Source organism: Cupressus sempervirens, chromosome 10 (genome assembly GCF_028749045.1).
Source record: "Cupressus sempervirens isolate cs-2001-9-10 chromosome 10, ASM2874904v1, whole genome shotgun sequence".
NCBI classification, from domain to species: Eukaryota; Viridiplantae; Streptophyta; class Pinopsida; order Cupressales; family Cupressaceae; genus Cupressus; species Cupressus sempervirens.
In genome coordinates, this window is record NC_143127.1 from 156990313 (window position 1) to 157007487 (window position 17175).

General features: G+C 35.6%; 1 protein-coding gene across 1 annotated transcript; it reads right to left on the bottom strand.

The window, feature by feature from the left end:
* Positions 1 to 1559: 1559 nt before the first annotated feature.
* On the bottom strand, positions 1560 to 8292 carry LOC149533056 (Acyl-CoA N-acyltransferases (NAT) superfamily protein). Its single transcript, XM_089804725.1, has 2 exons — positions 7363 to 8292; positions 1560 to 1986 (listed from the first exon to the last, which is right to left on the bottom strand). The coding sequence occupies exon 1, from the start codon at positions 7972 to 7974 to the stop codon at positions 7402 to 7404; it is 573 nt and encodes a 190-aa protein (XP_089660851.1). The 5' UTR covers positions 7975 to 8292; the 3' UTR covers positions 1560 to 1986; positions 7363 to 7401.
* Positions 8293 to 17175: the final 8883 nt, after the last annotated feature.

The following is a 17175-nucleotide window of genomic DNA, read 5'->3' on the forward strand; positions in this document are numbered from 1 at the left end:
GATTTCACATAATAATTGATGCACAAAATAGCAAATAGCTAAATTCCACTTCTTTCATCGTTTTACACATATGTATTACTTTAACTTTACAACAAAATACCCGAAGGATAATTTGCTTTTTCATTTAGTGTGGCCCAAAATGATTCTCATGTTTTGCTTTTTAAAACTAGAGCAGAGGTCAAGGGGTTTATGTAGGCAGCATCCTCAGCATGCCTCCTATCAAAAAACAAGACAATGTTGAGGAGTGGAGCTCCCACTGCTAAGCCCAAATTAAAGCCTTTGTAACACGCAAATCTTCAAGGCATGTAGCATTTTTCATAATTTTGGTGCTTATAACCAAGGTCCAAGAATCTTCCAAACCCTTTAAATTTTCAACTTTATAAGCATTAGAAATTGCTAGATGTCACTATATCAATTGGCATATATTCCATAGTTACACCGCCCTAGGAGACGGGGGGACGGGGGGACGGGGGGACAAGTTTCCGAGACGGGGGGACAGAGGGGCCTTGATTTGGGGACGGCAGGGGGACGGCGGGGGGACGGCGGCGGGGGATGGGGGGGTGGCGGAAGGAGTAGGGGTGTATATACTATACATATGGTATAGCATATACCATATCAACTGGAATATCATGATTCATGATCAAATGACAAACAAACAATGAACATTAAACACTGAACATCAGCAAATAATAAATATTAGTCTAAACTCTATATATCAGCCTTCAAATCAATAGTATGAGTATCTAGATTCTACTATCTAATAGTAATCAATGATCATATGAGTCATGACATAAAGATGATTACAATAAGTATCATGTGCCATGAATCATGATATCAAAATAAGTATATAATGCAAACAAAAACTACAAGTCTCCTAGAGTCCAAATCAAAATGTCAAATCAATGGAGACTCCTTGGCGTCCCCCCACAATGAAGGAGACTTCTTGGCGTCCCCCCTCAATGAAGGAGACTCCTTGGCGTCCCCCCGCACCCCCACACTCGGAGACCTCTAGCCGTTTCGGAGACGTCTCCCCCATCTCGGAGACCTCTAGCCGTCTCGGAGACGTCTCGCCGTCTCCGGCGGCGGTGGCGCTCTAAGTGGCGCCGCCCGAAACGCCGAGACGCCGTCCCCCCGTCTCGGGGACGTCCCCGTCTCCGAAACGGCCCAATTTTGGGGGGGGGACGCGTCCCCGTGTTACACTGATATATTCACAAGTGGGTCCAGCAGATAGAATTTGAAGCTGGGGAAAGCCTCTAAGTGGGTGTTAGTATTTTCGTAATTTTAATTTCCTCTCCTCAATTAGAAAATGTTTGCTCCCTTTTCCAACCAAGAGTAAGACATTTTGATGGAAGCAGCAATATGAGAGTAATATAATCTTTCCATGGCTGTTGCCATGATTTCAAGATGCAAAACATCAATCTTTCTCGAGGAATAGACCATGTTATACTTGATGACTTTTGAGTTAATCTTGAGTTTTATTACCATGCACACTAGAGAATCATTAAAAAGCAGACACCGCATCAAGAGATTGTAGTGAGAAAGTGTATTTTGAAAATTAATTGGAAAGCCCTTATTAAGAGTCTGATTCTTTTATTTTCAAATTTTATGAGCTTTTCTAATCAGATAAGTTGCTATATTCAAGAAATATTTCCAAGATGGAATGCACTAAAATAACAGACAAAGGACAGCAAGGGGAGATTTCCAAGGCATCTTTGCATCCACCAAAATGTCCCTAGTACAAGCATGGCTCCAAAAAAGCACATATCCCCATGTATCATAGATTGTGAACGAAATAGCAAAATATCTTTGCAATGAGTCTCCATTCCATCCAAGTAATCATAATTGTACCCTTATATCCTATGTCACAAGGTTCACCTTCATGTTTGAGCTCAATATGATCAAAAATTGAAATTCATAATAACTTTGTCTACTAATAAAATTCCATAAAAAAAGAGTTGGGGCCTTAGCTCCATTGGCAAGAGCTTCCTGCAGTAAAGCGCAAGAACACTATTAGAATATTTTTAATATTTTTGGTATCTTGCTATATTTAGCTAGTTCTAGTTAATCGTCATTTAGGTTTTCTTTTCAGTATTCCTTAGTTAAGTTTATTTTTAGACCATGTTATCATTAGTGTCTGTAAACTCTATTTAACAGTTCATAGTTAATGCAATATACTAGATTATTCTGTTTTCTCCATCCATTCAGTGTTTAACAATTTCATGGTATGGAATCAAATTTTCTAGGAGTTTATTTTTTATATAATTCATGTTTTTTAATTAATACGAAAGCACAGATAATCTTTAAATTTGAGTAAATAAAACTAAATTAAAAACTAAAACTATTAGAAAGACAAAGTTAAAGAAAATATAGAAATGAAAGAACAGGAATTTCTTTCACATGTTTTGTTTCATAAAGGACTCAGTGAATAAGAAAACATTGGGAAAGTTAAAATAGGAGACATAAATGACAAGGGGCCCACAAAAGCTAAAACACAGAAGTAAACACTGGCAGGGTTGAAACAGCTACATGGAAAAACAACTGTAGGAAGTGAAATGTGTGATCTACCAAATATCAAAAGCCTGCCAGAAGTAGTAAAAATATTTTATTGCTGTAAAGAAATAGTGTGTGAAATAATTGGCAAAAAATCTGTTGAAATAGAATGTAAACTGTGAATTGAAAACAATGTGTGGTGCAGGTAGAGGTTATAGATCAAAGAGGTGAACGAGCTTGCATATGCCAGCAGAATGAAATTGCCCTGTAGCCAACCAAATTTTATTCCTTTTATATTTCAAAATAAAACCATTGATGCCCCTGCTTGCACAGTATTTTATTTCATGAAACTATACAAATTTATGGCATTGTCAAACAGACTTCTAAGTTTATTTAAATTTTTAATGTATATCACAAAAATGTGGCAAATTTTGTCACATAGCTTACATCTATCAGCCAATGCCAGAAAGCAATGAAACTAAATCTCGCAAATATTTGTTGCAAACACCAAAGAGGCAACAAAATAGAAATCTAGTGTTCCTTTGAGATAGATGAAATGTTTGCAATGCAAATAAAACGGGTTACCCCAAGCTTCGGGGACAAGGGATGTGTTTCCTAGTCCCCAATTTGAATTTTTGAGCCAATTTTTTAGGAATGGCTAGGCAACAGCAGAGGGAGGGCTATATAAATATAGGGAAAATTTTAAATATATAGTGAAATTTTAAATATTCAAATGAAAACATGGATAGGGCATGCAGTAGGTGGACCTAGAGCTTACAGCATAGTTAGTAGAGACCCAAGACACTTAATCTTAAGTGCATTTCTGATAACTCAATTTCTCAAACATTAGGAATCACAGATTCAAGGCAGAGACAATAAATGAATACATTTCAAATATTCCTGCACAAAGAGCTTGAAACTTTCTCCCATCTTGTAGATGGATTTTTAAGATTTCTTATCCTAGAAAGATCAAGAAGCAAACTCCCCTAAGGATAAAGTTTTTAAATTTACATGTTCAGCTTTATTGACATAAGACTTAGAACACATTAGAAATTTTTGAAATGGTTTTAGTTTTTTAAGGTCTGAGCTTTTCCTTTAAATAAGCTCGTGTTGGGGATGTACAGTCATACCTGTCTAGTTGGGGGACATCACAGGCATCCTCAGTACAGCCCAATGTCGCCAGTCGGGGAGATTTCCTTGAATTTTCCACAGAAAGAGGATGACCTGGGCATGTCCCCAAGGCATCCCCATGTCTCCGGGCAACACAGAAAAAAATTAAACAAAACTATGTTATAGGCGAGCATTGTTTTGTGAGATTAGAAGGGCTTAAGGTACAAAATATAGCCTCGCACAAAATGAAAACAACTTTTCTAAGTATCACATTAAAACTATGTATGTAATTTGGCTATTCCCCCACTTTAGAGGATTCTCCAACTGTACTTAATAAATAATTGCAAAAAACATTGGCTAGAGGTAAACAGATAAATTTGCATGTGATGAGATCTCCTAGTGGAGGCACTGTAAAACCCCTGGACCAGCAATAATAGATATATATAAATATCCAAGAAGAAGCCGAGGTTAGAATAAGAGAATTATTTTACCTACTAATATAGTTATTTTCAATGCTAGTTGTGCTCCTTGTTCCATAGATATGTTACAGAAAGTAACCATTGTCTGCCAATCACTTGTACCCTTAGGTAAACTGTAAACACAAAAAGAGAAAGTAACTGTTTATCAAGGATTGGACAAAATGGCCAAAACAACCAGTTACCTGCAGCAGAATTTGGTAAGGATTATAGACTATGATGGGCAGATCAAAAAATAATTGCTACTTCTCAGTTGAACATTATCTCTTCCGTAAATTGACAGGACCAATATCATGTGCTGCAAGGGACCATAAAAGAGGATCTTTCAAGTTTCAGAAGTTGCAAGAAACAATGAAGGTGGTTTTTTAGTTCATCGCAAAGAAAGACACAAATTTGGTGTTCGAGAACCCCTTGGAAAATCCCATAATAGGATTTTTTTCACTTTTTAGTACACACTCTCTACCTTTCTGATTGAAACATATATCTCCTTCATTGACAACGCATCCCTTCGGTGTAGGACAACTGAATAGCTTCTTATTGCTATAGAGATAGCTTGTAATGACCCTTTCTGAGATTTTCCTCAATTTAGTCCAGAAATAGAACTTAAAACTTAAGATGAAAATTGAATTATCTTTACCAATATAACTTTATAATAAAATTATCAATTGTAATGCATTATATTGGATATCCCTGACTTAGGATGCAAACAATATTAATCACTAGCAACTGATGATAGAAAGATTTGAGTATCAAGAATCCATGATAACATCTAAATCCATACAAGCATCATTCACATCTAAATCAATACACAATAATATTGTTAATATTTTGGTTCCAGGCGTCTTCCTTAAAGTCAACCATATTAAAATTCATTGGAAAATCTTGCAGACAGAAAACTCAAGGATGGTCACCCTTGTATTGGGCTAGGGATTTTTGGTGCATTCCATCCCTCAGCCCATCCTGGAATTTTTGATCTATTCAGCCTTCCAGCTCAAGAGCATAGCAGGACAATCAGTCCACCCATCTTGAGATGGAGTGCTTGATAAGACATATAAAAATTGTCCTCTTCAACCAAACACAACAGAGCAGAGTGGATTTCTTGTCCATTCGCCCCTCTGGCCCACAAATATGGCAGGACCTCCACTCCATCCATTACAGGTTGGCATACTTGATAGGAAGAATGAATTCTCCACCAACTCTCATGAGCTTGAATGGCTGATTGTCTTTCCCATTTCCAAGACAATACACAAATCCAAGACATGATTTATCAAGGAATTTACTAGACTATCTCCAATTCTATGCATCTATATGTAATAATAAATATATTCTCAAATGGCTGCTACAATTATATTCCTGAATATTATTAACTGCTAAAATCAGTTTCTATGCAAAATTGATGACTTCCATTCCTCGATGGGTTGTTGGAAAATGATTGATATTTGTATACTTGATTAATTGATTGATTGAGTTCATTTGATTGGATGATTTGAGGTATTGGGGAGGGATGATTAAGTGATTATTAATTGGATCATCGATGAGTGATGACACAACAAATGATAGTTTGATATATTGGTGAATGATGATTGACTGAATATGGATTTGATAGTGATGATTTGTTGATTCCTTGTTTACTCAATTTGATAATTGGATTGCTTGACAGATTCATGGGTGATGATTGATAGGTGATCCTTGAATGCTTGGAATGATTATCCTTTATGCTTAATTGGTGAAAGAGTCACCATCTTTGATAAGAATTGAGTGACCACTCTTCATTGTTGCCTTTGCAAATAATAAATTATTTTCAAAATTGATCTCACTTAGATGTCCTCAAACAAAACCTTAGATTTATATTTTCCAATGTGAAGGAGAAACCACAACTCTTCACCATTTCTGCCCTTCGCAACTGTCACAACCTTTCGCAGTCACCACCCTTTGAAAGAGTAAAACCATTCATAATTTCTGTCCTCTAAAAACCTTCATAATTCTGCCCTTCAAAAGAGTCCCTTCTTTATTTTCTTCCCATTCCCTTCTTCCTCGATTCAAATGATCCATTATTTCTTCCTTCCTCCATATATCCCCCTTCAAATGAAATCTTCTCCCTTTATATCTTGTGTTTGAGGGAGTCACAATTATTCATTTCGTGCCTTTTTACCATTCATTAAACTTAATTAAATTTTAATTATATTATACTTTATTTTTATTTGTTTTGCCAAATTGCTACCATAGGGGCACCTCCCTTTCACTAAACAGTAAAAAAAAAGTATATTGTTGAGTTACATAGGTCATGCATAAGGACTCCGACAGCCTCTATGAACTCCTGGAGCTTTTCAATCTGTCCAAGGGTCAGAACTTTCTTGTGGAATCTAAAAATACATGCATTGGTGTCCATTCTGTTTACTGTCAGTCCTTCCAGCTTAACAGCTACAATTTCTTTAAGATCTCAGCTTTGCTCCATTGTCTCAACACATATCGCCTCACCAATCAGACCCTTTGCAGGGCATATTTTAATTTTGTTATTGATATTTATTATTAAATCCTATTTCCAAAGAGGACATTACATAGCTTATGTAAAGTAAGTTTCAGAAACTTCACTTGCATAGATTATTAACCTGATACTATTGTAATACTACTCAAGTCTTAATTAAATTCTAGTTTCCTTCAAAACAAATAAACTTCAAATTTCATTCAATCTTATTTTTCATTGGAAGAAAATTTTGATTTTAATCTTGTTTGTAGATTATTTCTCGGGAAGCTAAGGTTTGAGAGATGTAATCTAAGATCTGACATTGACACAATTCAATACCAGCAATAATTTCGTCAGTGTACAATAACATTTAGCATTATGAATAAAGTTCCGTGAATGATGTACACTTCACAAGACTGTCAGACCACTCGCAATAATATAAAGCGTGCAAAAAAGCAAAGGCATCAAAAAAGATTCCAAGAGATGAAAGTCATCCACAAATTCCCCTCTACTAAATACCAGACTACACCATCAATGTCTGTTCAAGCAAATACAACACAACCTCTTGGACACAATCAACATCTCTCTTCAAAATCAATTATGTCAGTTCAAAGTTACCTTCCAAATTGCAGATAATTAACATCTTACCAATCCAATTAGATTGTTCCTACACCATTACATTTCAAAGGGACAAAAACAAAATTTAAGTCTAAAATAGTACTTCACAACTTACATTTAAATATTAATAACTTGCTATTGGCAATTGCTGCCCAAGTATCCACAAAAAGCGAAAATCAAGCAATCACACAGTGCCAACAGTACCTGGTGAACTAAAATGACCAAACAAGCAACTTAGCACAACTAGCTTCCTTCTTTTCCCTTTCTATCCCCACTCACCGCTGCACTAGTCATTGCCTTCGCCTCACCTTCGCTACCACCACAACACCCTCCACAGTGCAGATGCCTATCTTCTTTGGGCTTCAACTGCTTGCGCATATCATATGCATCCTCACCATCCGCATAGTATTTAGCCTCCACATCATTAATCTTATAACCCAAAGTCTCCGTATACAAGTGAAAAGCCGCACGGTTGCTCTTCCGAACATGAAGAGAAACATACTCTGCCCCAAACACCTCATGCATAGCCCTCTGGGCAGCACTCATGAGCTTCGTCGCAAGACCCAGCTTCCGGTGAGTGCGAAGAACGGCCAGAGAAGTTATATGCCCGTGACATTCACTGGACTCCTCTTCCATCTTCGCCAACACATAGCCCACTATTTTTTTGTTATAATCCTCGGCTACATAAAGAAGCTGAGGCCACGAAAGAATATGGTAGAAATAATACTTCATCTGGTAATTCTCAGGAAGACACATCAGATTACAAGTTTGCATTGCTAGGAGGTCGTCAATGGTAGCTTGGCGAATGCAAACCATTGCTGCGGCTGGAGAGATAACGCTTTCACACACTAGATTTAGTAGATTTTAATTGTTAAAAGAAACCCTTGCGCCCTGAAGGATTCTTTCCCTTTGCCCTTTCCCGTTATCTTGCAGAGACGAGAGACGCTTATGCCAATGTCTTTAAAATTTAAAATTTTGTTGCTTCGGAACAAATTTGCGAGTACCTACCATTCGGTTCGAAGAACATATGTAAGGGTTTCGTAATCTGAAAGCAGAGAAGGTAATCTGAAATCAGAAAAAAATAAATTGACCGGGGTACAGCTAATTTTATCGGGGGGTACGTTTGCAAAGAACAAATGGAGGCGAAGGGGCTAGGATAGGGCCTATAGTGGGACATCCTATCTTCAAGGTTCATGTGGAGAGTTTTGGTCATTATGTACAAAATGGTATTTGGGAAAACTCAAATACATGTTTTTATTAGCTTGGATTATGAGCAACATGTCATGGAAATTGCGTCAAAATTAATGTGTTCTGTTTGTACATTTATGTGGAGAATAGTTGTGTTCTATGGGGAATGTCATGTGAAATGATAATTAAAAAGATTTAATTGATGTGAATGTAAATATTTAGTGAATGTAAAAATATATATTTAGAATTGTTTGAGGTAGTGATCATGTGGAGGATAATATGGAGAGGAGATCCCACAATCTTAAGATTTTCAATTTGATTAAAGGTGGATCATGTGAGTCCTTTGTAACAGAGACTAGCATATCTCTTATGTGTACACCATGTTGTATGATTAGAAAGCAGATGGACAATTTTAATCAATGTTTATCTTGTGTTGTCGCACACTCCATTGTCACACTCGTCAGATTTACTTCACACTATATTCGATCTTATTATTCAATATGGCACCATGTTATGAAACAATGGAATCTTCAATGTTGTGCATTGCAACATCAATCTTTCATTGCCACGTTATCTCTTTCATGAAAGATCATTTGGTCTACGCCACAAGCTATTCATTTTTGCTTTCCTTCTTACATGGCTTTCAAGCGACCTTTTTGCACTGCTACAAGGGGAATGGATTTATGTTTGTAGTTGAAGTTATTGAACTTTAGCAATGAACCAAGTGTCTTTTCAGCTTTTATATGTTTTGTTTTGTTTTTTTTAAATGTATTTGTTAGAAATAAGGAATATTGAGAGGGGGTGAATCAACGTTCCACAAACTTTTGCCCAACTATGGATATTATTAACAATATTTAAACTTGCATAGATGATCAAACTACAAAGTAAACATAAGCATAACATAATGCAACTCTTAACACCATTATTTGTTAACTAGGGAAACCTTGATGGGGACAGTACCCAAAAAATGATCCACTAATCAAAAGTATGTTGTGAAAGATATTGACCATGTTAGGAGTCTATTATGTCTATATAGTGTATTTGTCCTTGTTAGAGGATTATGTCTTGTTAGAAGCCTCAACCATATTAGGAGTTGGTATTACAATATAAAATAGTGCAAGAAGAGCCCATTGCTCAAACATACATATACAACTTTACAATGTTATCAATAGAAATGGATACAAAACCTCATACAATGCTAATATCTTCAATATTTGATTTGTCATTTTAGTTCATTCTTCAAAATTTATCATACAATTGTATTGCTCTATACAAGCATCAATTTTGCATCTATATTGATCATATATAGTGTGCATTCAAACATTATATCATTACAATACAATTTCACACTTTACTAAACAAAATCTTATACCCTTATACCCAAAACTTTGTTTTGTAGACCTTATTGCTTGATACTTTACTAAATATTTTGAATCATCTTTTGTCATGTGTGGGTTAAAATTTAGGATATCATCGCAAGATTTTCAAGTAATTGTTTTGGTAAACCAAAATAATTCCTTAACCGAAATGTCTTTATTTTGTCTTTAATTTTGTCTTATCCTAGTAACCTGTTACTAGTAAATCTGCAATAACTCCTTTCGTACATAACATAATATTAAGCAATTTTACCTACATGTCATATACACCATGTTCTTCCTTCATGTAAGTACATACATTCCTATGTGCTTCCAGTGAACTTTGCTAAACAAAATAAGTTGATTGTTCTCTACTTTGTTGATATGTACTTCAACAATTTTCTGCGTATAATGCCTTCAAACTTATCCTTTCATTTTGCTATCTCAAAACAGGATATGTATTGCCATAAATGACAATCCTGACATATTACCTTGGCTGAATTGCCAATAGTATTTGCATTCCTCATTCTCCATAACAGCTTAAAATAGATTGTGAGATTATTATCAATTACCTTGTCTCTGCTTTTTGGGATTTTAATATATGATAATCAGCTTTGGATGTATTAATGGTTGTAAATGGAATTTGAGGTACTCATATATTTGTTTGTCTATTTCTTTGGGTCTTTTATATTTTTTAACAACTTCAATCACTTGTGAGTCTATGAATGGAATGTGAAGTTATCGTGCATTGCAAGTATACTTTTGTGGGTTCTTTATTTTTTGTTTATTGTAAGTCAAGGCCATCCTATCTATTCATATAATGTCTAACTCAATTTTTTTAGTACTTTATTACTTGAGTCCATTGGTGGCTTAAATGAAAGGTGAGATCATTATAGATTGTTTCATCATTATTGGCTTATATATTTTTGTTATTTTAAACTAATATATGCATAGTTTCTTTCAATATTTTGAATGGCATCAATTCTTGAAACCCTAGAGACTTCAACATTTTGTATTGCACCATTGATCTTCCACTACCACTTCATTTGTTAGCATGAATTCTTATGATATTCTTATGGGGGGTATTCTAGCATTGCTAGAACAATGGAGAGACAATTAGCATAATCATGTGTTGTATTCACGTCTATGTTTGTCATTGATGTCAACATACTCAAAAGATTGACATACTAGTAGACAGAGAATGAGGTCGTGCAGATCGAGTATTGAAGATGAGGTCAAGAGTAATTGGGAAAGTGGTCTATAGTATTTTTTATGACATGGTTAAGAGTGCATACAAAAAGTCAAAGATTGGGAAAATGACTTATAGAAGATAATTTGTAGATAGAGTTCCTAAGAAGCATCTTTTGGTGATTGGATTATATCTCCTAACATGGATAGAGTATGGATGAGAAAAGTTAGATAGAGACAAATGATAGCCTGATGATGACATCATCGAAGTGCAAAGTCTGAGGTCACACATGTGAGAAGTTGTGAAGACTATGAGTCGAAAATATTTTATAATTATGAAAAAGATGTATTGTAGTGAGCTATCTTAACGAGGTCCTATGTAATCAATTGTGAAACCATCATGGTTGGCACAATGAATTTTTTTGAGTACTTGGTATAAAGGATGGATTATTTCCTTGGTTGTAAAATGTTTAGTGGAATATAAGAGAATTGTATTGGATTTACAAAGATTGGAAAATGCGAGTAAGCGATCAAAAAGATCATTGTGATGTGAGTTTGGAGATATGATATTGAGATCTAAGGAAGTGTTTTGGTGTGGTATTGGCACGATAAGAGTACAGAACATGAGTTCAAGTTGTTGAGATCAGTTAGATTTCTATTATTTTGAAATGAATAATATAGAGACTGGTTGGACAATGAATTTGGTGGTCATTCCCTTGAAGTTGTTTGGACAATGGGTCCTTCTGCCTTCTACAAATCCCAATAGGGTTGGCACAACTCCTAATAGGGTTGGAGTCTCTTAAGAGGGATTCAAAGTCTCCTAACAAGGACTGATATGTACTAAATGTATTTTATTGGCTCCTAATAGAGTCTACCTCTTATAAGGAACATTTATATTAGTACATCATTTTGTGGGTACCATCCCACTGAGGTTTGCCCTCTGATCAAGGGTTTCCCTATTTAACAAATATAGTGTTAATGTGTATGTGTATCTTGTTATGATTACTGGTTATATTGATCAGATATTTTAAAGGTTTATTAAGATTAATAAAAGTTATAATGATTAGATAATTTATTCACTCCCCTAGTTATCTTGGTGGGCTTTACTTTCTAAAAATTGGTATCAGAGCATCAAGTCCTTGAAGGAAAAGCTTGATAGCTTAAGGAGATCAATGGCGGGTTATTTCAGAAAAGAAAGTCCTAAGTTTGATGGAGTTAACTATGACAAATGGAAAGAGATGATGAAGATACATTTGGTATGGATGGATCTAGGATATTGGTAGATTACAAAGAATGGGAAGACTATTGTGGAAGAAAGAAAACTTGAAGAATGTACATAAGCTAAAAGAGATTTGTTCATGTGTAATATGCTTGCCAAAGAAGCACTTTTGTTAGCTCTTCCTAAAAATGAGTACAGTTAGGTAAAATATTTGGTATCATCTCATGAAATTTGGAAAGATTTGTAATCTACTTTTGAAGGTGATAAGCATGCTAAGAGAATCAGATTGCAAAATTGGATTTGTTTATTTCAAGAGGGTAAAATGATGAAAGATGAATCTATAAGAAGTTATATTGGCACAATATCAAAAATTATTATAGGAACCAAGTCTTGTAATGGAACTAAAGATGAAGATGGGATCATATGGAAGATCTTCAAGAATTTGACACCACCATTCAAGCAAACGGTGAATGTGATTGAGTAAGTGATACCTTATACTAAGAAATTTTACAGAGGGACTCTTCTTCAAAGATTAAAAGCAACAAAAGTAAGTTTGAAATAGTCTAGAGATTTTCCTATAGTGGAGACTACCTTTAGTGCATTAAGTGTTCATCATTCCCTATCAAGGAGTGCAAGCACTAGTAGAGATTATGCTAGCAGAAGTAGATCAAGATATGAAGAAGACAAAAATAGTGAAGAAGGAATTGCCTTGCTTGTGAAGAGAGAGCCAGATGGTAAGAAAATCTTTAAATGTTGAACTTGTAATGAGTTTGGTCATTTTGCTTCTAAATGTCCTTAGAAAGTAAAGAAGAATATGTTGAAGTTGATGAAAGATCAACCCTGGATATCCTAAGAATCACCTACATGCAAACACCTTTCACAGAATGAGAGAAGAAAAAGCTATGGAGGCTAGAATTTTGAAATCCACAGATGAAACATTTTTATGAACAAAAAAGAGATTGCTAATATCAATAATGAATAGATTAATTACAAAGAGAGATCATCCTTATAAAGGAGATTGAAGCCCTAAAAAGGTCTAACCTAGGTTGCATAATAATTAATAAAAGAATTAATTATTATATGCCTAAATTTTAGCTTAAGTAGACTAGAAAATATCTAATTACTCTAATGCCACCCCCCACCCCCCCTTAAGATAAACTTAGGGAGTAGCTAAAAACCTAAAAACTACTACTGAAATTAGAATTGGGTCCCGACAAACAAGGTCTGATGAGGTACCCAAGCACAACCAAATCTCTAAAAAGAGGGGAAATACAAAAAACCACATGGGAAAAACCCTACTCCAAAAAGAGATGGAAATAATGCTTTAAAAAACTAGTGAAGGACTGAAGAAGCCTCCAAACCAAGGAATGTCGCATAAGATAGTAACAAAAGATGATCATGAAGAACACCACTAAAGCATGTGGAAGTTGCAAAGATCTATCAAAAGTAACTGCTTATATGAAGAACCTCCATTGAAATAGAACCTGACCAGGTAGAGAAGATCGTAATTTGCATCGAATTAGGAGGCACACAAAGGCAAACAAATTAACTCGAAGATACATATGACATTAAACACCAAAGCCTGAAGAGTTGATCAATCAAACCAAGGAAGCATGAGAAACAACAGAGCCCCCCTAATGTAGACAAGGGTGAGGTGACATGTAATTGGAAAAATGGGCTAAAAGAACTACATGTCAAGGAACCATGATCAAGATGCACAAAAGAGTACATATGTGTATATTAAGGTGATAAATCTCAAACACGTCACGAGGCTAATGTCATGGAAGGGACACTCACTAGACAAAGGAAGATAGCAAACAAAGGCAAAAGCATCAACCCCCAATGGCACTTTAATCATGAGTATTCCATGTACAATAAGACACAAGATATGGTGAATCCCAAGAATACAATAATCTGTACAAGTGTCTTTAGATGGCACTTCTCAAACTAGAAGGCAAAACAAGGCAAAACTACTAAAACAAAAATACAGATGCAGTATGGCATTTTATCTTAGTGTGTCTGCAAAAATGCATACAAATGATGTTTAAATAGACCATAAGAGACATAAGACTAATGCAATAGATAGTACAAGTCATGACAAATCATTTGAAGTAATGAAATTGATACTTGGACCTGAAACAACCAAGATATCCACCAAAATGCAAAAATGCAAAAGGCTAAATAGAATGTGCCTGGAGAAGAATCTAGAAAAATAACTACCATCATTAGAAAAAGTCTAGAAATACATTTCCAACGATACAAAGATTTCCCAAATTGGAGATCAGATACTCAAGATATGTCTCCCAAAGTGCAAAAAGGAACTCATAACTTTGATAGCATAAAATGCCATAAAAAAGCATCAAAACTGAAAACTAATTGTTTCACTATGACAGACTCAAAACCATCTATCTGACCATATCTTCTTTTTAGAAAATAGAGTCTGTATGACTGAGATATGAGCAAAAATGTGAAGGTAGGTCCAAATAGAGCCTAAAGAGGTGACAAAATTGTTGATGCAATGTTGACATGGTGCTAGCTTCAACAAGTGATGAGCCCAAATTTGACAAGAAAAATATTGTCGAGGTAAAAAAAAGTCAAAAAAAGACCCCTACTAGAAAAAAAAATTAGTCGTCGAAAACAAGATAGAGATATTAGAAAATCAGTCTTGTCAGTAAAAGAGCCGGTGTTAGAAGAAAATTCTGGTGGCCAATGGTGTAGGTGGAAAAAAAAAAAAAAACTTAAGCAAAAAACCACCACAGGTTATTCAAAGTTAGTTGCTAAAAAACCACCAAAACCATGAGGAGTAGAGTTTCCAACAAGGATCATCGAAAATGCGCCAGAGAAGACATTGTGTGAGGGTAGGTTGAGTGGGTCAGTTTAGGCAACACTCCAAAAACTAGCACATGCATCCAAAAATGTAAAAAATCACCATGGATACTGAACCTGCCAACCATCACATGACCATCCAAGTGGGTTTTCAAGGATTACAAAGAGTAGCCAAGTGTATCCTGATGGGAATGAGCGCACACAAGTCTACATAGGATGCCACCCAAGAATGGTGGGCCACATGTCCAATCACATTATTCTCACATGGATCCAGGTTTATGAGGGTGTGAGATTACTATTTCATCTGCTGCTACCGCACCTAAAATTAGATCCCACGTCTGCTTGCTCACATAAAAACTTTGCACCTTGTGAAGAGGTAGACAATAGTTGAGTGTTGCTAAAGACTCCCCAAAAATGGCATGTAGGGCCCAAACAAATCTCTCCACATATACTTTCCATGAGCGGATTGAGGGGCATGAGAGCACAAAATCAAAGTTGCATCCATCCAAACAAATAACTACCAATTTGTTTGCATTCTGATCCATTCAATCATCGCGCATTAATGGAAAATGACCAAACAATTCCATGCATAAAGATCCATCATCACCACTTGTTGCTTTCTCCACCACTAATCCGCAAGTGGGAGATTGCAAAAAAATTCACCAATCACCAGAATCCAAGTAGAGTCAATGGAAGGCAATCACCAGAATCCAAGCATATTCAACAGAAGGTGAAATCAAGGCAAAGAAACATGAAACTCATTAGCTCCATTTGGATGTTGAAATCCATGGACCAACATGTGGGCAGGGGGAGTAGATTGATGTGGAGGAAGAAAGCACGACCCACGAGGAATGAAGAATATAGACTCCAAAACATTGGTGAAGGCGAGAAAATTGCTAAATAAAATAAACTTGCCAAGCTACAAAAAATTTTGATCTCCAACTTTTTAACTCAAACTTCAACTCAACACCAAAAATGAACTCATGCATGTAGCTGATTTGAGGGCCCGCCTAGCTAATGGAAGAAGGTTTTAGAAAAAACGCATTCAATGGCCAACCAAAAGAAAGTCACCCACACAACTCATCCCAACTTCAAAAAATCCGCCGAGGCCCTCTTAAAAAAATGTAATGCATTAAAGACAAAGGGGCACCTTCTGCACAACACTCAAAACACGCATCCAAATGGAGGTCCAAACTCAAAAAATTGAACCCTCCACACATAGAAATGTAGATTGCTACAGATGAGGTGGCGATATGAAAAATAAGCTCTTCTAAAGGATAGGATGGGATGGATCCTAAAGTGAGCATCGAGTCTTAAAAACAAGTCATGCCATCCAAAAGTACCTGCAACAATCAGAGTGTGGGCCAGAAGACATGGGGCCAAAAAAGATTATTCAACTCCACAAATAACACAAGCATCCAATTTTATTTTTGATAAATGAAATTTAAAAACCTCAGCTACAACCTTGATTTTTGAGTCCAATCACTTCCTCGATGTGTGTGCCTAGGTCAAATTGATAATGTGCAAAAATAATCTTGCCTCAAATTTCAACAATGTCCAAATGGGATGTATTTTATATGGAAATGAGGGTTTTTGAGTGCTCTGAGCTCAATAGTGAAGTCCATTTATGCTCAAAGTGCTTTGAAAAATAGGACCCCCAGATTCAATACAAAATCCTCTAAAAGCCACAAATCTAAAAATTGATGCCAAATCTCTCAAGAACACATATTTGAGTGGTCCCACAAAGATAAGAGGATTCTATGTCGAAAGGTACTTCATGATTATTGTTGATAACTTTACTAGGATGATGTGGGTAGCATTCATTAGAGAAAAGTCTAAAGAATTTGAGAAGTTTAGATTGTTTAAGAATAGAGTTGAGAATGAGTTTGGATTGAAGATTATATGTTTAAGATAAAATAGAGGTAGAGAATGTTAGTAATGTTTAGAATAACTAATAAGCAGGGTGAATCAATTACTCAAGGTATATAAGTACCATTTAAATAATTAAACATCAAACATTCACTTTTATGCTTATCCTATTGTTGCTTGGTCTCTATTGTACTAATAAACAAAATTACTATCCTAAACATAACATACTTTGTTGAATGTAAAAATCTTCAAATGTAAAACATATAAAACATTCAATGCAAGTTTGACACTAGGATTTTACATGGAAACACAATTTAGGAAAACCAGCAACAACATGTCACCACTTTTTCACTCTTTCAAAGTGAGCTCTAC